The sequence below is a fragment of the Artemia sp. Qi Xiang Cuo genome, chromosome 15 (assembly GCF_049724085.1).
Source record: "Artemia sp. Qi Xiang Cuo chromosome 15, ASM4972408v1, whole genome shotgun sequence".
Classification (NCBI taxonomy): domain Eukaryota; kingdom Metazoa; phylum Arthropoda; class Branchiopoda; order Anostraca; family Artemiidae; genus Artemia; species Artemia sp. Qi Xiang Cuo.
This window is the reverse complement of record NC_142808.1, coordinates 26221065-26243617: the sequence shown is the minus strand read 5'-3', so window position 1 is coordinate 26243617 and position 22553 is coordinate 26221065. Positions and strand designations below refer to the sequence as shown.

The 22553-nt window shown below is 35.1% G+C and overlaps 1 protein-coding gene across 1 annotated transcript in view; it reads left to right on the top strand.

Annotated features, from left to right (window-relative positions):
- Positions 1-22553, top strand: part of DCP1 (decapping mRNA 1) — a 41690-nt gene that overhangs the window by 5739 nt on the left and 13398 nt on the right. Inside the window, exons 2-6 of the mRNA XM_089100870.1 lie at positions 4151-4191; positions 6298-6425; positions 8140-8330; positions 14095-14248; positions 21559-21782. Coding sequence (XP_088956996.1) covers positions 4151-4191; positions 6298-6425; positions 8140-8330; positions 14095-14248; positions 21559-21782 — 738 coding nt within the window. The remainder of the gene's footprint in view (positions 1-4150; positions 4192-6297; positions 6426-8139; positions 8331-14094; positions 14249-21558; positions 21783-22553) is intronic.

Sequence of the window (22553 nt, the reverse complement as noted above, 5' to 3'; positions counted from 1 at the left end):
AAAGGGCACTAGTCCTTTGAACTTCCAATCGAATGAGTTTTTTTTTAAGTTTCTACTACAATGCCTTCTTTAAAAACCTTATATGCCCCCAGGGCATAACTTAAAAGCCTTGCCTTGAGGGCTCTGGGGGAGTGTCCTCCCCAAAAACATATTTTCTGTGTGGAAATCAACTACGCTGAACAAAATGGCTATCTCAAAATTTTGATTGGATGTGTTTGGGGGAAGGATGGGCATGGGGGGGGGCTCGTTGCCCTCTAGTCACTTTCGACTATTAAAAAGGGTACTAGCCCTTAGAATTTACAACGGAGTGAACCTTTTTTGAAGTTTCTACGACAACGCCTTCTATAAAAACGTTATATGCCCCCAGGGTATAACTTAAAACTCTTGCCTTGAGGGTTGTGGGGGAGTTTCCTCATCAAAAAAATATTTTCTATCTGGAAATCAACTAAACTGAACAACGTGGGTGTCACAAATTCGTTCGTGGAGGCATCTGGGGAAATAATGGGCGTGGGGGGGCTAGTTGCCCTCTAATCACTTTTGACTATTAGAAACGGCACTAGCCCTTCGAATTTCCAATCGAACGAACCTGCTTTGAAGTTTCTGCGACAACGTCTTCTATAACAACCTTTTATGTCCCCAGGGTATAACTTAAAACCCTTGCCCTGAGGGTTGTGGGGGGAGTGTCCTCCCCAAAAACATATTTTCTATCTGGAAATCAACTACTCTGAACAAAATGGTTATCTTAAAATTTTGGACATGGGGGGCTATGATGGACGTGGGGGGGCTAGTTGCCCACCAATCACTTTCGACTATTAAAAAGGGTACTAGAACTCTCAATTTCCAATCTAATGATCCCTTTTTGAAGTTTCTACGACGACCCCTTCCATATAAATTGCCCTGCTCTAAAGGAAAAAAAACAATAAATGATACTTTGTGCCAACATCGTTCTTATATGCCCTCAGGGCATAACTTAAAACCCTTGCCCTGAGGGTTGTAGGAGAGTGCCCTCCTCAAAAACATATTTTCTATCTGGAAATCAACTCCGCTGAACAAAATGGCTATCTCATAATTTTGATTGGATGTGTTTGGGGGAATGATGGGCGTGGGGGGGGCTAGTTGCCCTCCAATCACTTTCGACTATTAAAAAGACCATTAGCCACTTCAATTCCCAATCGAATGAGCCCTTTTCGAAGTTTCTATGACAACTCCGTCGATACAAAGTGCCAGGGTATGGAGAACAAAGAACACATTGTGCCCACGTCGTTCTTTACTTAGGCAGCGCTAGCGCGCTGCCTATGATGAACCAAGCATAGAAATACTTCAGCATGAACTCTGACAGACACAGACATTTGATTTTTGACTGCATTTCAATATACTTTTATTAATAGTCCAGCTAAAAATTCTTTGGAAGAAAGTGGTATGGAAATCAAAAGCCATATTGAAAATTTAGGCTTCGTGCTATGTTTTGTTTTAAGTGGTTCATATTGGAGTTGGTTCCTATGTTACTAATGAGTGACTTCATAACCCTTTAATGTCAACTTTGGTGGAAATCAAGCACTAACTGTGAAATATGCACCTATGATCTTTGGGTTTATGACGCTTGTTTCATCATTTACAGCTATGCCCTGAATGACTCCTGAACAATCACGACACAAAAAGGTGCAAAATGTCTAAAATTGCGATGCCCGGGAAGGGGGAGGGCAGGACTGGTTCTTGCTTTAGGTTCCTAAATTACACAGGAATAATTCTCAGATTTTTCGATTCAGACATGTTTTCAAAAATGCTGCGTGAAAATACAAATATTGTGTTTCTATCATTTTGGACTATTCTCAGAATGACCCATGAACAATTTCACAAAAGAAGGAAGATATGTCTATGTTTAAGAATTTAGTTGGAGATGGTTTGGGCCCTAAGGATTCTTTAATTATGTTGACCAAAATTTTTGGAAAATCCTGTTTTCCAGAATAAAAAATTCATGAACAATCACGAACAAAAAAGGCTCAATAATGTCTCTAGAGCTCGATTTCAAGTCCTAAAATTTTATTCCCTTTATCCTTCATGGATGAAGATCTATTTTTTCCAATAGATTTTTACTATTATTCTAATAGTATACTATAACTAAGAGTAAATATAACTGGTTCTGATTCCAAACGGCTCCTGCTAAAATAGCTAGTGTCACTGTTTAAGCCGATTGAAGAACTGACTATCCGAGTTGATAGATAGATTTATTGAAGAAATATAGTAACAGTAAATTTAAACAATAAAAGTACACACGTAATCACATCCCCCCCCCCTGCATGTTCTGTGGCCCGAAATGTGGGGGAAAAGAAACAAAGAATAAGAAGACACAGACACTTACACTACAAACAGAAAATGACAGAGGTGCTGTTCCGTTTTGAAGAGACGTCGTGTCATCTGTACTTGTCCCCCCATCAATCATGGATTTTACGAACTCTCTTCAGTTATGGTAAAAGAGCTTCCTATGCAATAGATCAGTTCGAAAACTAGCCAATTTATTTAAAGTGGCCATAAATCCTTGTCCTTGATTCTTGTTTCCGACTGGGCCTACAATGCAGATGAAGCTGAACAAAGCTTTACCCTTTTTCAGGCCACTTTTGAATCCTTGAGGGAACGTTACGGAGATAAGAATAATATAGCTCATGAAAATGATTGTGTGCTATGGCTGGTACAATGGCCTCACTTTTTCTGTGTCAAGAGGTTGAAACCCATGCCATCCGATCAGGCACACACGCCTGAATTTTTGCAGGGGGGGGGGAATAATAAAAAACAAGATTTATTTGATAACTTGAACAAGAAATGCCCATAAATGTTTGAAACTTAAGACTTAGAGGGGCTGGGGCCACGAGGCCCTGCTCATGTATTTGTCCCTTCATTCGACGATGAAATCTTAAAGTATTCAAGCAAAGAGCCATCTGGTGACGACATAAAATCGTTGGCCTACTGGAAAGAAAAGGCAGAAGAATACCCTATTTTTGCATCTTTAGGAAAAAAACACTTAAACATCCTGACCTAACCGGACGGCGTTGAGAGGGTCTTCAGTGTTGTAAAAAGAGATTTTGATTCTGCAAAGAATAAGATTGACGCCAATGAACCTCCCAATTCTTTTATTCTAGAAGGGCATCTTTTGACATGTTTGCTACATTTTTTTAGTTTAGTTTTGAAACTTCTAATTGTAATTCATTTATAACCGAAAGATGATTGCTTGAAAAAAAAAATACGATTACCAGTAGATGAATTGTATGTGCTTGAAACCGCCTAGTTTAATCACAGAATTTGCGTATTCAAGTAATTTCTCAATTTTGTCCCGTGTTTTAAAAGTTAGGGTCATCAGATTATTGTTGAACATCATTGTTGGAGGTGTGAGAAATAAAATAGGTGTAACCAACTCGACGTTAAATCGAGAAGAAAAGATATCACCCTCCTTGCCTATAAGATGATTTTCCCCTCCCTCATTTCGATTAGCACTCCCGGCCAAAGACAGAGAATCAGTAGACTGGTATCTGCCCCTCACGTAGATGCGCTGCGCTGTGCTACGTGGTTAAGGTTTACGTTACGGTTTAGGTTAAAACCATATGTTAAGGTTTTTTTAGGTTTTTTAAGTGTCTTTGCCTACCAACCCTGAAAAGGCTATATCTCCTAATGTGGAAACATTAACGTATAGTACTGCCAAGATAAACCATCCTTTTTCCTAGCTCAAGTCCCTTTAATGGACTCGCCCTTTTTTCTTAGCTAAATGTTCAAGAATAAGGTAAGTAATATCAAGACTTTTTTTTAATTCAACTGAGTCTCTAATAAAAGTAGAAGTAGCAGCTACAACAATGGTAATGAAAAACGAGGTCAGCCAATCTATGTTTCGCCATCCAGCTTACAATACCTGACCAATAACAGCCAAACTTAGAATGAATTAAGAACAAATTATGATAATTCCAACTTTGGAATCATCTAAATACAGATATATTCTTCCGTAATTGGTTCTCTGGTATAAGTGATAATGCGGTTGAAGTCTTAAATTCTGTTTTACTGAAACCCCCTGCTGTATAAATGTTCATTAAATTTTCTTATTAAGATTTTTGTCGGTTTTAAGAATCCACATTGTTTATGATATTTTGAAAGTTCTCTTATTTTATAGGGAAAGCCAGAAGTACAAGGATCATTTTTTATATATTCAAGGTTAGTTCTTTCACTGTTTTAGTTAGTTTTTTTATTTGTTATAGACTGTAGTGTTGTAAATGGTAAAATTGGTCATGATAAAACAGGGTATTTTACGTATTTTATCGTATTTTTATGGAACCTTGTAAAATTGGTATTTTCCCTATTTTACTTAATTTGTGTATTTTACCGGCATTTTACATATTTTACTGACATATTATTTGGAACCGTGTAGTTTTCATCATGCAAAACTACTCAAAGGCTGGAGAAACAAACTTGGATATAATATTGTCATTGTGATTTTCACTGGATTTATAGCAGGGCTAAAGAAAGCGATATAATTGTTAGTTGCACTGATTAATTTCGTTGTGAAGTGTTTATGGACTAGACTAAATATTTGGGACAAAAATATTTAAATGCCGTTAGTTCAAATAGCCTACACGAAGAGATTTTTTTTACAATATGCCAAAACGAAGCCGCGTTGTTGAGCTATACAAACATTTTGTGTATTTAAATGCTCGAAGAAATGACTTTTTTTTGGTCTGATAAAACCAAGAAAATATTAAACATATTCTTTGGTTTATGGCAAAATATTTTACCAATTTTTACAGCTCTTCTCAATATGGCACGATCGCACAGAAATAGAAATTTTATTGAAAAGGTTTGTGTTACCCAATGTACAGACGTAGCTTCTTTTTTTCTTTTTTTTGAGGGGAATAAGCTTACCAGAAGAGCAAAACAGATGAGATACGTAAAAAAAACTGAGTAGTGGTTAGGTTCACAAGACTTATAAATAGTGGGCTTTCAGGCATATCGCTTCTTCTGCTGATGTTTTGGGGCACTTCTCTCGAAATAAATTTCGGCAGACTTGCCTGGTCCATAGAATCCCCCTCCTGGAGAGAAACTGTGACCTAAATATATACTACCAAGTGATAAAAGCTTATAAAATATGCTTACGCCTCTCAGGTATAACCATCCTTGGTCATGTGTAGAAAGTAAATGTAATCGTGATCATACATGGACACAAAGAAGTTAAATTCCACTTGAATTGTCCCCCCCCCCGCCTTAGAAGCTTCAGGGAAATTGCGTGAAACAGGGAATAAGATTTTTTTAACCTTGAACAGTAAATTTGCAACCATTGGTGTATGAAATTTTGCTTATTTTAAATTATTTTCTATATGGATAAGTATTAATATTATTAAATAAAAAGACAGAAGATGAAAAACCCTGTACTGCTTGAAATACCTCCAAAATTCTATGCTGTCAAATTAAGTGAAATCTAGCCAACCCTGCTAATAAGAAATGTGAATGCTAAATGTGAATATTAACCCTATGTATACTTTTTAAGTATCTACTGAAACAGTGTGGATTTTACTTGATTAAGGTATAGGCCAAATCTCTGACTATATTTGTGTTATATGTACCCCATGCCCGTTCTTGACCCCACACACTCTTCACTGTGTATTTTGATTTTTGAGATTGTTTCTTATTTTTTCTTCTTTTTTTTTGTTGCAGTGGCTGCTATTAGATATCATGTCTAAAACAAATGGTTTTTCCTCATACTTATTTCAAAATTTTGTTGGGAGTTCAGACAAATTGCTTTATTGTGTCATTATCCTTAACTTTCATTTACCGAGGCGTACATACATCGTGGAAGACAGGGGGAAGGGTCCAAAAATGACTACTACGGTGAAAAAACACGATTCAGTACCTCTACCTCAAAAACTGCCTAACGCAGTTTTAGCAACTGTCAGAATGTCCCGGATGGAAACCATGCTATTAAACTGCATATTGATTTTTAAAAACTAGTTTTCTCTTATTTAAATTCCTTCCTCCAAAAATTCGTTGGAAGTTTAAAACCGTATTTTCGCTCTCCTGTAAAATAATGAGGATGTAGATGTGTGCTTTCCTTTTAGGCACCTCAATACAGGGCCATAAACTTTGGGTTTCACCTTTGATATTTTTTCAATATTAAAAGCTTAACCGGCCTGAATTACTCTTTTTTCTATTTATTTAGAAAGACAGTGTAGTGTTTCCTTAATTTGAAATTTCATGATATATAGGATATCGCTCCATCTAGGCTGTATTAATGCTGCTGTTATTAATACAAAATTGTTCTTGTTTCAGGTTAGCCGAGCCAAAACATTGTATGTTTATATTAAATAGACTGGAACCAAAGAACTGGGTTGAACCCATTGTCAAGGATCTTGAACTTAAACTAGAGGCTCCGTTTATTCTAACAAGGACTAAAAGAGGTTCTCTTTTTCACCTTATTCTGCTACTTTAGTGATATTATTTGAAAATACGGTTGTTATGGCTATGGGGAATATATATATATATATATATATATATATATATATATATATATATATATATTTTTGTGTGTGTGTCTGTCTGGTTTTAGGTATAGAACTCTCCCACCCCTTGAGATTTTTATATAATTCAACCTGGTATTAACTTTGTTGTGAAAGACATAACATTTGAAAAAAAAATCGACGTTTGAATTCATTTATTCAGTACTTCATCGCGTCATGTAGTTATATAGAATTTTTCGACTGTGTTTGTTGATTTATGAGATCAGTTTTTCAATTGATCCCCCGCGGAAAACTCTCCTGCCAAGGAAAAATCTCCTGGAAAACTCCCAAATAGAGCTGAGGGGTCCCTAATTTCATCATCGCGAAAAGTACTACGAGGCCCTTGGGGAGGGGTGATTTTATGCCCAAATCTTCGCTATAGTGTACATTATACAACCTATTAAAGCTTTTTGGCGATCGGCTGAACGCTGTAGCAATGCATAAAAAACTAAAAGACGATTTTGATGTTATGTATACAGATTGAAATATATATATATATATATATATATATATATATATATATATATATATATATATATATATATATATATATATATATATATATATACATTGAGTGGTATACATTTTTTTTTCAAAATATATATATATATATATATATATATATATATATATATATATATGAAAGTATATACTGTTACGACTATACACAGTTGCTTAATATCTATGGAGTCTCTTTGATAGTATTATGGGAAAAGAGTGTTTTCTATTGTGCCCCTGTCTGGTATCCTAAGGCAGTAATGCGTTTACAGGAGCAAGGGTTGGCGACTTATCTTGACTTAACTCTCTTTCCTTCAGGTATAGCATAGTGAAGAGAGTGACTTATTTCTTGTCCAACTCTATTCGTCTATGAGTCATATTTTAGTGCCGTAAAAATTGATATCAACCACTTTCATGTACTTGGAGAAGGTGTTATATTATAGTCTGTTTGGTCGGCCACTTTTCGCTTCCAGCTGACTTCCGAAAAATTGAAAGACATGCATTACCTTTATGGGTAAATAAATGCTACTTGAAGTCGTTTATCTACCGCGTGATGTCCTTTGTTATCTAGTAAGCTCAGTTCTTTCAGCGTTAAGTTCAATTTTATTTGAAAAAAAAACTACAAGTAATATACTAAAATTTACACTCTTGTTTAAAATTAATATATACCATAGTGCTATCTCCTAATAACAATATTGCGTTTTAATTGCTAATTGCAACCTTCTTATCTCGAATTAACGTCTCCACGTATTTGCAATTGGCTATGGCCTTAAGGAAACTGATAGTTGTAAAATTATCGAAATTCTTGTAAAAAATATGAAATATCATGCCAAAGATGAGGTTTATACTTCAAAAATGCTATGCAAAATATTTATTCATTATAAAAAGATAATCCATAGTTTGCCAAGTTGTTATGTTTTTTAAATTGTTGCCTCCTTTTTCCGAAACTCAGGGGTGGATTCTGGGGGGACACTGGGGCACGTAATTCCTATGGATCTACCTTGAGTTCCAGAAAGCTAATTAGTCTGAGCGTTTTGCAATATCCACACAGCACTTTTTACAGGAAACAAGTAATTGTTGTCTCCTTTGGGGCATCTTTTGATAACTTATTTTTCAGCGGAAGTTTATGGACTCTGGTTTTATGAACAATTAGAATGCAGAAATACTTTTTACAAGTTAGAGAGTCTAATCAAAGATCAGAGCAAATCAGAGGAAGAGGACATTGCAGATAAATTCCGTCAGTCCGAAAAATCAGAACCAAAAGATGTTTTGAGTCTTTTAATAAAAGCCAAAGAAGAAAAGACAAAAGTGAGTATATTTAATGTTTCTTTTCAACATTTAATGTGAGCTTCATTCAACCTTATATGAGTTAGGAAGGAGGAGTGTGTAGCGCTTAAATATCTCCCCTGCCCTTCAAAATATGGTTAAACTATCCAATGTTATCATCATGTGTCTATTTTCTCTAATTCTTCTCTGTCTATTTTTCTCTATCTTGAGGCTGCCTCTTGATCGTAATACAGAATACAAAAAAAACAATAGTTCTCAACTAGCGAATCCTACAACAAGATTGTAAAATCTGTATTGGAAAATACTTGGCTTTTATTTATTATGGTATTTGTGGTGCGGAGCAACCCTACGGATTCCGCAGCTGTTTTTTCTTCTCGCATTATCAGCTATATGTAGTATGTTGCTCTTTGGGCGCAGCTCCAGCTTTTTTACTGGGGGAGGGGGGGGGGCAAGAGGGGTTAACATCTGGAGAGTCAAGGGGCACGGGCTATATAATGATTGTTCTCAAAATTATTGCGGGGCAAGTGCCTCCCCCCCCCCCAAGCGACACCCCTGTGTAGCTCTGAAGTGGTAAGAGATGGAAACTCGAAATATTTCTTTGGTACGGAAATAGTGAAATTGGATGGAAAAGTTCCAGTGAAGCTTTTAACATTCCCAGTAGTTTTCCAGAAAAGACTAAAAACTATTTGTTTTCCTGTTACAAATGTTGACAAAACAAAACTCCTAGCTGAGAAAGTAATCGTTTTCTCATCAATTTTGTGTCTTACTCCTGCAGGGATTTAAATTATGTCTCTGAGAACCGGGCAACAAAACTTGTATCTTTTCTTGTTTTCTCGGAAATAATACCGGAAAGATCGATTTCGAATGCTAAATTCCGTTTTTTTTTCGGTTGTTTCCTGACATTTTCTATTTGATATCCTTTTGCACTTAAGTCGTGCGACACTATGAAAAGTACACAAAATGACATGAACTCTTTGGTATTAAAAATTGCGTTATTCACTTAGAAAGAATTTTCGAAATTTTCATTACGTGTCAATTTTTTATATATATATATATGTTAGGAGGTACCTTTTTATAGACAAGGTAGAGTTTTTTTCTAACTTGGATAGATAGGTCTTTATCTTCCAACAACTAGAGCTTACTTTGATTTTCCGTAGATAAAATACGTTTATGAGTTTCTATTTGAAGTCATTTTAGGTGAATTCTCTACATCGTTTGCTATATAAAATTTTCTAGCTTTGAGGCTTTACTGTTTAGAAACCAAATGACTTTGAATGCTGATAGAACTTTGGTAGTCACTTGTAACGGCAGATCCAGATTTTTTTTTGGGGGGGGGGGGTACAAAAATTTTAAAAAACGAATCAAAAATTTGTTCATATAAGTTTTTGTTATGTTTTTACGAGTCATGCAAAAATTTCGGGCGGTTAAAACCCAGTAAACCCCCTCCCCTTGGATACGGCCTCGGTCACTAAGCTTGTCGGGTTTTAAGAAAAGAGTGGATTCTGTTCCAAATAGCTTTAATTTTGCTCATTGCCGTTATTTAATAGGTTCGTTAAATAGCAATTTGTTTCGAAGGGTCCAAACCCATCATAAAAGAGTTTTAGTCTCCTAGGGTCTTTTTGGTTGCACTGTTGGTACTTTAAGGGACTTTATCAAAAGAGATATTATTTTCCTTGGCTATTTTTGGCTGCACCGTTGGTATAATTCTGTATTACTATTTTCTGTTGTTTTAAAACTAGATATATTATAAATATGCACCCTAGAATTTATTTATGTACTTTTTCCCGCAAGACTAGAATTTTATAAGATACAGACCATGTTCTGAAGGATTTCGCCTGCTAACCTCTTCGCAGCTACATCATACACATGATTTCACAGCGGTTCATACGCGGTCTGACTAAAAATAAAAAAAAGGTTTTTCAACTGAAAGTAAGGAGCAACATTAAAACTTAAAACGAACTGAAATAATTACGTATATGAAGGTTGTTGCCTCCTCCTCAACTCCTTGCTCTTTATGCGTTTTACGCTTGCAACTGTAATATAATAAAAAGTACTCAAGTCGGCTCCATAATATTGCCCAATTTATCAGTTTGTATCTGTTATCAATTTGAAAACAGGAAAATTTTTGTGCCGCGTGTAAGTTTTGTATTTCGAGCAAACCGGAAGAACGGGATTGGCTATGCATTCCTATAGCAAATGAAGCTTGGCAAAAAAAAAGATCGAGGACGACCTGCTTTTCGTTCATATCTAGACGGTTGTCTAGGGCTAAATAACTGATGCACGCAATAATATAATAATATAAGTGATGCCAAGTTACATTTGGTAACAAACCCCGATGTACAAAAAATTGTGTCCTCTATGTGCCTTTTAGGGCAAAGTTAAAATCTTACATCATCGGTCAAATATAAAGAAAAGTAGATAAAAAATTGAATTGTGGCGGATAAAAACTTATGATTTATATATTAACTTAGGTTATAAAACTTATGAACAAAAATGGTCTTGAGCCAGATAGAAACAGAAGGGAGAAAATGATTCAAACATAAAAAATTAATAGTGTAAATACTAACAGTTGCTTTCCTTGCAACACGTGGGATTGAACCGGGATATATTGAAAATCAGAAATCCCAGCCTCATCCACAACGCTGTCACAAGGTACGTAGATATGTGATTTTTCTAAGAGACTGTTCACAAAGTTTTCATTGAAAAATCATAATTGTTGCTTTTGTTTTTTCTGTGGTGGGGGGGGGGGTGAGGGGGCTTTATAACAATGACTTTAAATATATAAGAGATTCCGTAACTGACATATGGGCAATGTGAATGTATTGCTTGATTCCTTTCTTACGCTTCTCTTCGACAACCCGAGAAAAAATTTATGTATTTCTCATAGAATTTTAGTAAATAATACTAGAAATCCTGATTTCGATGCAAAAGTTCTGATTTTTTGTCAAAAAATGTTTATTTTTGATTATTCGAATTTGATTATTACATTTTTGACGTGTATTGTTCTGAAAATTAAGCATGAAGAAATGCATTCTTCTATATTCAAAAATGAATTGTGCGCTATGAAATAATTTCTAAAGTTGTCATCATGCATTACGTATGGTAGAAAATTTCCCAGTGCTGATCTTCCAAGAACTGGAGCTTATTTTGCTTTTCCATAAATATAATCTCTTCTGTGACTTTTTTTTATTTTCGAAGTTTAATTTTTTAGAAATCAAATAAATATGAATGCTGATAGATGTTTATATTATTTTTTCGACAAACTAGACAAAATTTCCATATCGTAAATCCTGATTGGAAACAGAAAGTCTGATTTTAATTTTTTCAAAAAAAATTTATTGTGATGTTTATTATTTTTGGGATGTTTAAAGCCATCATAAGTAAGCAAGAAAACATGCACCCTATTATTTCCCAAAATGATCTGTACACTAAGAAATATAAGTGTAAACAATGAACCGTTTCACGGACGTTTCTCAACCGCAGTATATAGTACAAGTATCTTAATACAGGTTAAAACAAAAGCAATACGAATGCAGAGTATGCAATTATTTCGTACTCACGGAACTTATTTTCAGAAGTTGTCTAATTAAACGTTGAACTTACAAATAAAACCAACAATAAACGTAACCCATCTGCAAACGTGACATGCACATTTATTTCCTGTTAGATTTAGTTGTATGTGTTTAATCATGCAACTGTTATCCGTGGGTCACAGATGCTGCGACAGTCCACGGGTCCTTGGCACCGGATGGCTTCCTCCTATAATGGCTCCTGCTTTTCCTCTGGAGAATGAGAACTTGATTTTTATTTCAATCTGAACGTAAACTTCAGTAATGGAAATTGTAAGAAATGTGCCTTATCAGGACAATGGCCGTGGGTATACTTCTATTATCTAGCGAAACAAAATAATATAGCCTAAACCTGAAATACTATAATTTTAATTATTTAATATTTTTCACTAGAGAACTATATGCTTAAAATAATTGAAAAACAAAACCATTCTCTCATTTTCATTCTTCAACTTTCAATTTAGAAAAATGTGAACAAATAAATAGTTTCTTGTTTAGCTATCGTATAGACTATCGTACAAATCGTATAGACTATGGAATCCCTACATTCCCGCTATGTTTTCCTCCTTTAAAGAAAATTATGATTTGAAAGCATAAGCTGTGATACCATCTTTAGCGCTGGACTAAGTAAATCCTAACTTGCATTGTATAGTATTATGACCAGGTTTTTGTTAGTAAATAAAATCCCTCGCAAGTGCCCTTTCCTTTTGATGAGGCGCCGCCTTTCGACAGTGCTAACACTATCTCAGAAACTGCTAGCTATCTCTACTGCATCATGTAAGCCATATGTATTAGACCGCAATACGTAACCTAAACTAACCTAACCAAAATACCAACTAAATATTTAATTAAAATATAGCTACAGTGTAGTTTCCCACCAAGCCGAAGCTAATATTGTCTGGTATAAAGACCATGAAAATCGGTTATTGTCTCATGTTCGCGATACAAGATCCTTGAGTGTGATGGCTATAAGACAAAAGTACCCAGTTTTTTTTCGAAACACGTCCGGTATTCTGGGACATGATTCGCTCTTTGCTAGATTGCAGCTATCGCTGCAATCTGGAATAAAATAGAAATTAAGTCATTCAACTACAAATTGTAATGCTTAAAAATTGTATTATATAAAACCTTGAAGAAGAAATGTCGGGTCAAAGATTGTATTATATAAAACCTTGAAGAAGAAACACCATCTAATAGTTTTGATTCATTTTATACCCTTATTAAATCACCAAAAATTGACTTCTACTCAGTTCCCTTTATTCTTTGGTTTACAAGAACCTTTCCAATTTTTCTTCTTATTTAGTGATAGTAATTGCAGTGATCATATGGTTGGGGCTTTACTTAGTTTTGCAACGACTACTTGACCTACCAAGGTTAGAACAAAACTGAACATCGGAATATTGAACTTAATGCATCCACGTTCAAATGTACGATAAATTAAGATTAAGGAATTAAGGAAATTGCAATATGAATAAATGTGTAACAAACAAAAGTAAACGCTGACAAACTTTTTTTTTCAAGCCCTTACAAATTTATGCCTTAAAATTTTAGATTTAACCCAAGTTAGGATGCAGCTGGACTTCAGAATAGTTTAAGAACATTCCCGACTCGTATCAGACAATCTAAAAGAATTAAAGGATTTTTCGTTGCTGTTAGCAAAAAAAGAAAACGCACTAGAATCAGACTAAACAATGCATATTTGTCCTCCCATGAATATTGATTAACAGTTAAATGTGGGTAAAGGTTGTATGCATGGGCGTTCTGAGGCTCATTTTATTGGGGGGGGGGGCGATCTTCGTCAATTTTACCGAATTGCTACCTGATCTATGCCAAATTTTCTGTAGAAATCAAGAATTTTGCTAAATTTCGGCCAAAATTTTCGCCTTCGGTCAAAATTTTACCGAATGCCAAAAACGTTGGGGGAGCGGCACGCCCCTCGCCCCCCCCCCCCCACCTAGGGACGCCCCTGACTTGTATATAGAATAAAGTAAACGCAATATGAATAAGTACGCAACAAACAAAAGGAATTGTTGTCGAATACTCTTTTCCCAAGCCCTCGCGAATTGAATGACTTACATTTTTCAGGTTCAACCAGAGTTAGGAAGCAACTGGATTTCAGAATAGTTTAAGAACATTCCGAAATCATAACAGCAATGTCTCTTATGTTGTCTCTAAATTATAAATGTCTCTTAACACTTAAGCATATGCTGTTCTAGGGAGTAAAGTCTCAAGCAAGTACCCCCATTTCGACCACCAGGCCTATACCAATAATCAATAGCTCAAATAATGGTAGTTTAAGTGTTGATGATTTGTTTGGCCGAAGTTTGGATAGGAAAGAAATTATTAAAGATGTCGGGAAAGAAGAGAGAGGTAGGTAAACCTAAGTCCTTTTTCCTCTCAAGTTATCTTGCACAAGCGTTGTAATAGCTAAATCATTGAAAAATTGTTTATTATGGTCGCTACCTAGTTAAAAAGCATGGCAAATTGATTTTTTCACTTGAAACTAGGGATGAAATGATTACTTGGAATCGTGACGTGTTTGGGACTTTACCCGAGAAAGTCTTACTCTTGACTGAAAGTTTAGTAGATGTCTCCCTTCAATTGTCTGAACAAATCTCTCTCTTGGAGTCTTTCGAACAAAAGTCTTGAAAACGTGTAAAAATAGGGTGCTTTGGCTGGATATTCCTCTTTTAAACACCATATTTTATGTGTACCAGTAAAACATAAAAGACATGCATGGTACTGTAAACTAGCAGCAAGTATGTTGTTGTATGTTGTAGTATGTTGATGATTCCACGAAACCAAACGATTTTTTCTCATTTTTCTCTAGGTTCTGTAGTAATAAGAAAAGAAAATAAACTTTAAAGTACCAAGGACACCTAAAATGAAAACTAATTCATTAAATTGGTCAAGTGCAAACTTACACAGCCATATACGTCTTAAATTAATGTGAAAAACCGATAATTCATTTTTTAAGGAGAAGGATATCTCGTTCACATAACATATTCCAATGCGAAAGGTTGTGCCATTGTCAAAAATAAAGAACGTGTGCTAAAAAAGCAGAAGAACAGTAGAAAATGACCCAAAAAATAAAAAATGAGCATATTGCCTCAGAAAGTGTTGTTTTCTCGTATGTTCTAGTAAAACAAAAATCGGAACCTAGTTCAGCAAAGCTCTTTTCTTTGAAAAATACTTTTAAGGAATGCTTCTTGAAAAGAGCTTGGCTAGACTAGACCTAGTCTTGATGTTACTAGGATTTTTGGCATTCCAGGATCTTTTAACCATGAAGCAGTGTAAAGGTAAACATTAATGATTCTAAAAGAAAGTATCAATATGTAGGCTACCCTATTGGTAGTTTTACAGACCTAATGACTTCCACTGATAGCCTACCTTATGTAGGCTAAGGTAAGACACCTAGTAGGCTGTGTGATTTGCTTGAATATTTTGATATAAATCTACCTCATAGTTACTATATAATAGTAGCATATACCTTTTATGCTTTTTTTATATTAGAAATACAAATTACTTGGGTGAGCACAGTTTGACTAGGCCTATTAAAGTCATTGGTTCTTTATACTCTAAGCAACAAATATTGTCATTTACTCTTATATACAAAGCACTATAAAATCAAAACAATAGGCAATATTGTGTTTCCTTTGAACATGGAGAAGTATATGATGTCTTTTCTATGACTTTTATAGCATCAAATTATTATAAAGAAAAATGAATTAAGCTATACAGAATACTTTTTGGTATTCTTATTTAATATATAATCCACTAAAATCTCAAACCAAATATATACCATTATCCAACTGATGCATAGAGAAAACAACAAAGTCATACAGATGGCTTTTCATAGTTCCAATTGCAGTTCAGGCAACTTGGTGGTCACATATCAATGCTAAAACTTAGTCAATCTACCTGAAAATTTATGTGGCAAGGAAAATTAGGCTTTGGATGCTTCTTCATCAGCAAGTTCCGTGGACACTGTCTGTTATGAGTCAACCCAAAAATCTTAGTCATCTCTATTGTAATTCAAGTAGACTTTCCAAGTAGGCTTGTCCGCCTAGAGTCTAAGGCATTTTGACCAAGTTTTAGGATCAACATGACCACTAAGTCACCTGGACTTGCAGTCCTCAGTCAGAAAACCCAATCTATAAGCCAAGACAGTTACACTAAAACAGAATTAATTGAAAATTGGTTCACTGAAAAGTTGCCTTGCCTTGTGTGCAAACAAGTGGCATAGGGTCTACCTGCCTAAAGTCTTAGACAGGCAACCCAGTTTATAAGCTCAGACAGTTACACTAACACAAAATTCATTCAAAATTGGTTGACCCAAAAAGTTGCCTGGATTTGCAGGTGAACAGGTGATATAAGGTCTGCCTGCCTATAGTCTCAGGCAAGGGCAGCTGAGTTTTAGGACTAACATATGAACATCAAATTGCCTGGACTCACAGGCAAACCAGCAACAATAATAATAATCGACTGAATTTTCAGAACTTATATCCTATAGGCCTTCCAAAAATCATGGGTATTTATTAGTGAAAAGGATGTCACAGTGTTACACTAAAGCAATGCAGGAAAAAAAGGTACTGTTCTAATATCTGGGGAACATGCAAGAAGTGAAGTTTGGTTAATGCTAGTGAAATAAAACAAAATAGGATAAAAATATAATAGTTTAGAAACAAATTTTGGCTGTATATTTGCACATTAGGAGGGTGGGGGTAAAGCATAGCATATAATAAATACATAACCTAAACTAACCTAGGTACCTTTTTTCCTCCTAAACCCCAAAAAACTAAAGCTTGAATATAGTTCCTGGAGTGACCCTTGTTTATAGAGCATAAGATAGGAAATTACTGGGTAGTGTTATCTGTTCTTGGCTTTTCTCAAGTTGCATTCTTGCATGTTGCCCATATATTACAACAGTACCAAAAAAAAATTAGTGGAACAAAACAGGAATTATATTAAGAACAAAATTAGAGAGTCATGGCTTCTCTGAATGACAAATGTTGATTAAATAAAGCAATACTATTAGATCATTATCTGTCATTGTTATTATGTAATATATACTATTGTATTATGAATCATATACAATATATTATTGTATTGTTTGTACTTGCCATTGTACACTGTTTATTCTAATTCAGCATTAGGCCACATAATTTTGGGGTGTCAATTATGTGAGGGGGAGCAGTTGCCTCAGTTAGACTTTGAAAAATACCTTCTTATTTCTATTTTGCTACTTTTTATTTTATCATGGCTAACTGGTTATTTTTGCCCCATTTACATTTTGAGGATTGGAATCACTGACATAATTACCAGATACAAATCATCAGCACAACTGGGTTTTATTTTTTTTAGTGCTGAGCCTGAATAAAAGACTCTTACTTATTTACTTAATAATAAATAAATTATTTTGGTTATTAGACTTTGAAGTTTATACCACGAGCCTTTGCTTTACGCCTCCCCCCCCCTAATATGGAAATATATAGCCTAAGTCAGCTTCAATCGTTAGTCAGCTACATATGACCTATTTTTCTCATTAGCCAGTTATTTAAAGAAGCAAATTTTTGAGCATAGGGTTACTAGGATTCAATGAGCTGTTCTGAGCGTTCTAGCCCCTTCAGGGCTCAAAAATAATAGTCCCTGTCAAGTGATTATTTAATTATAAAAGAACTTGAAAAATACTCATTATTTTGAATTGTGCTGAAACGCTACATTTTGTTGAAAACTGCAGTCTAGGCTATGTACCAAAAATATGGTGTTTATTTATAATTCAGTGTATATTTTTCACCATTATGGAGGGAGGGAGGGGGGGGTCTTGATAAATTTAGCTATATATGGATTTGCAATGGAGTTCTGACTATACGTATGTCTTATTTTTTAGGCCAGACCATCTTAATATTAAATTAGGCTAATCAGAAAACTTTGAATATAGCTCTGAACTTGGAAGCTTAATTTTTTTATAATGCCCTTTGCCTATCACATTTAAAACAGTTCAAATGGGTGACTTTGATATTGATTGTTTTTTTTGTGCTCTTTTGGATTCTTAAAAAGATATCTTGTATTAAAAACAGGTACTATCAAGGTACTCTCACTTAAATCTAATAGCTCCCTATCCCCCCCCCTCTCTGGATACTATCTTGATAGGATACCGTCTGTGCTTTAAATAACAAAAATATTTAACTTATTGGCACCCCTTCTTTAAAAAAAATCGAGGTATTATGATTTAAATATTATAGCTCACTACTCCCCCCCTCTCTGGATACCACCTTGATAAAATACCGTTTCTGCTTTAAATTAGAAAAAAAAATTTGGGGATCCCTGCTTTCAATAAAAAAAAATTCGAGATATTATCATTTAAATGTAATACTTCCCCCCCCCCTCTGGATACCACATTGATAGGATACTGTCTCAGCTTTCATTAGAAAAATAAGTTACTTAATAATTAACTATGTCACTATATGTTTCAAACAAACACGCAAAATAACGGTAAAAAGCTTTGTGTTCCTTGAAAAAAATTATGTGTATGAATAAGGTGATACAAAGGCAAATACAAAAATGTATAAATTACTCAGACATACCTGAAATTACTGGAAAACTGAGTCACAGATTTGCCATGGCATTCAATAAGATCCAAAGAATACAATTAAAAGGGAGCACACACAAAAGCCAAATTAGGCCAGTAGCCTATGAGAAATCGCAAAATACCCAAGACAATGAACAAGTCCTAATGGGGAGCCCTGGGTCTATCAAAATATTTCAATGGTTTCCTAGAGAATTTGGTATAATTCTCTTCTATGTACATTTTAAATGAAAAAAATAATTAGCCTTTTGGCATCCCTGCTTTTAATAAAAAAAATGAGGTATTATCATTTAAATATAATAGTCCCCTATCCCGTCTCCTATAGGCAATAATTTACAATTTATTTTTGAATCATATTTTTTAGGTAACTTCCAGTTCAATCTTTAATTCCCAAACCTTGTACATAGCTTAGTCTATAGCTAAATTTGTCACAATAGAAGGTTTTTTTGGGGGGATTCAACTTGAAAATAAAATTCTTGACTACAAACGATGTAAGAAATAGCGATTGGGAAACTGCATTCGAAATGATTTGAACTCATTTCATAAAGACGATCCTGTTTTTTGTCAACAAACGAGGAACTGTTTATATTGCAATATTTGCAATTGCATCTGTCTCTTTTTTATGCAAAGTAACAAAAGAGACGAAAATTAATGAACCAGAGAGTAGTGAAGAATTATGGTATACAAAGTAATATTTGGCAGGGAAAATCACTGGTGATAAATCGCTAGGGATGGCACCGTGATTGCGTGGTTTTCGGGGATTCGGGGAACCAAATTTTTTTTCGGGGTGAAGCATAGATTTTCGGGGAAATAACCGAAAATTCGGGGATAGTGCAAGCCCTGCTTGATTTCTAATCAGGAAAATCGAAATACTAAACCACACAAGAAGGAAAAGCTCCGAATTTGCGGTTGACGCAATAAAGAATTGCTGAACGCCGCCGCCTCTGTCGGCGGCGGCGCGCCGGTGGCGTTACGGCACTTCGGTGGCGCCAGGCCTCTCGTCAGCGGCGTTTGGTCGATCCGCCGGCGCGGCGTCGGGGTCTAGCTGGAACAAGTATCCTGAAATGGTATCTTGCATACCATCTAGCGCTTGGTCATCATCAAAATATTTTCTGACACATCAGAATAGTCACTTTCTGAACTTGAGGTCATATTTTTTCACAAAGTGTATTTTCACTAATATATATATAACAATCAACAGATTTTGTAAATTTAAATTTTCACAAATGAAAAACAGTGTCTGATTCGTAGGAAATAGTTTTCTCTAATATTATTCAGCTCCGAAGTTTATCGTTGTTTTATTATTGACAACACTGTTTTGCGAATATATTCAAACTAAAAATGCTAATAGCAGCTAAACAAAAACTCGTAGGAAACCCGGATTTTCAGGTATGAATAGACCTAAAATAGATTAAGAGGGCTAAATATGTTTTCATTTTGGTGTCCTTGGTACTTTAAATGTTTCTTAGTACCGAAGTACGTGTTATTTAGGAAGCAAGGTGTTTCGTAGACCAAGTGACGCAATAATCAGTAACCCAAAAATGGTAGTTTTAGTATTGATTTCTTGAAGGGGGCTAATTTGAGCATTATTACGCCAGTGTCATAACTTACATAAGATATATTTACTTGGGCTCATAATGTAGTTGGTATCACATTCAATTTACGCGCACAAAATCCCCGGTTCGATGCCAGATAGAATTACATCTTGGTTTTTGTGGTAGAAATTATGCAATTCTTTTTTTAGGCTAATACTTTTCTTAAGGGGGGGGGGCTAATTTTCAAGAAGAAAGTAGATCTAACCGGCACATCTCTTGACAATGCTTCGTTAATTTTAAAGGGGTTTGCGCCTTAGATTTTTATTGATTGGGCGTTTCTACAGACGTAAACTCCTGACGAAAAATACCTGACTAGCACAAAAGTTTAATTTCCTGGTAAGAACACCTCAAAGTTGTTTTGAAAGTTGAAAATGTAAATTAAGATACGATTTTCATTATCTACTTATTTCTTATTTTAAAAACTTCCTTAATAAATGACAATAACAGTTTTCTCTATTTTTTTTAAATAATTGGGGCAATCAAACCTAAAAAATAATGGCTCTAAACCAATCGATAACTCTCTTAATTTGTAATGACGTAGTGCCTGTCTATATATATGGAACAAATGGAAGGTGCAGTCTTACAGTGGATGAAGTCAAAAAAAAGTTCTTAGATATAGTAGGCTCACAAAGTTTAGCAAAAAAAATCTCACTTTCGAGCATGCAGGATCATAAGATAGTTGAAATTCTTGTAGAACTAGTTTGCTTGATTACTGTTCAAATTGATTGGAGCACAGACATATATTCCCACATAAGTAGTATAACCAGTATAAGTTCAATAGCATACATTTCAGTCGAGCAGCATTGCATTGCATTGCATTGCAATAGCGGTGGATTGCAGTCGAACAGCAAAACACTCTAACTTTCTATCCCTGCACATGTTTTGGCACCAATTTCAGTAAGTTGGAGCTTTGAGCTTTATGCAGAGTATGCCGAGTTGTCCAGATTTATCTTAGTTTGGCAAATGCATTACCGTATAAGCAACATATTTAATAATTTCTTGGCTTCTGTCAGATTTTATGAGGCTTCCAAGATGTTCAAGCTGCTATATTTAAGTTGTTGCGTATGACTCGTCTTTTGGCTGCTGATTGACAATCCAACTCGGCCGGCTGTGTTTAAGTGTTTATGATATTCTGGTGTAAGTATTATGTTTGATGAGGAAGGAGCGCAGTGGAACCAGCAAAACCACCATCAAAGACTTATTCAAGGAGCAAAACCACCATCAAAGACTTATTCAAGGATCACCATCAAGGAGCAAAATCACCATGAAAGACTTATTCAACTATATTCTCCAATATATCCCAAATATTCTGTTGAAATTCTTTTTAAAACAAGATTTTTAGTTAATTGTCTCTATTCCTTTTCAGTACATCTACCTTAGATTAAGAAAATAAAGCAAAGTATATAAATTTGTTGTTTGCCTTTAGGATTGAAGGAACCTGGTTAGCTGCCAAGAGTTATAAGAGTAATCTTTTTATTGTTGAATTCTAATTTCAGGAGAGAAGATTGAAGAAAGGTGCCAAATAAACCTACTTCAGCGGTTGCTTTCATCTTCATCTGACTTCGAAAGTCAATTTAGACAAGAAACGAAGTCCGTAGATGCTTTAGAAAAAGATTTGAAGCAAGTTCTCAAAATCGGAAATAGCCCAAGAGGATCCATTAATAACTTAAAAAACCTGGAATTGATTGAACCGGCCCCCGTTTCTATTCCGGGAATATTTGTAAGTTTCTGCAAATGGTTAATTTTTATATCAAATTTCGGCGTTGTCTAATGGGTTGACTAATAGGTGCAAGAATAAAATAAGGTAATTCAGTCCTCTCATTTAATTTTGCATTCTTTGTGTATTTTTTTTTTCGCCACTAATTAAAGCTGACTTTGCTAAATTAAAATAAAGAATTAAAGAATTTAAATAAAGAATTATGTCTCCTTTAAAGTGATTCGTAGAGCCTTATCAGGAAGGAAGAAACGGCCATTTTACACAATTTATAAGTTAGTTTTAGAGTATGCTTTTCAATCGATTCAATTATATTAGAAAGTACATCGGAAGGACCATATTGCCGCACAAGACAGGTAAATTTTAGGAGTGGTATCATTAAAAGATACATAATAAGGGGAGAATGGTCTTGAGGAGGGAGAGTGGGGAAGCCTTGAGGAGGAGGGAGAGTGGGAGAGGAAGGGTGTTAGTCCTGTATAACATTACTAGATATGACAATCCTGAAAAGTTTATTCTAGTCATGGTCATCTCAAGTGGTGTAGGCAGGGCCGTATCCAGGTTAGGGAGGGGGGGGCTACTGAATTTGAACTCCCTCAAAATTTGTTTCCGACGAGTAAAAAAGGTAACAAGAATGCATACAATTTTTTTCATGCATCTTTTATTTTCTTTCGTAAACCGCCTCCCCAAACAAAAATCCTGGATACGCCCTTGGGTGTAGGACAAAGGAAGATTTAAGAAAACTAATACTAAAGAAGGTAGAACGTGGTGTTTTATGGA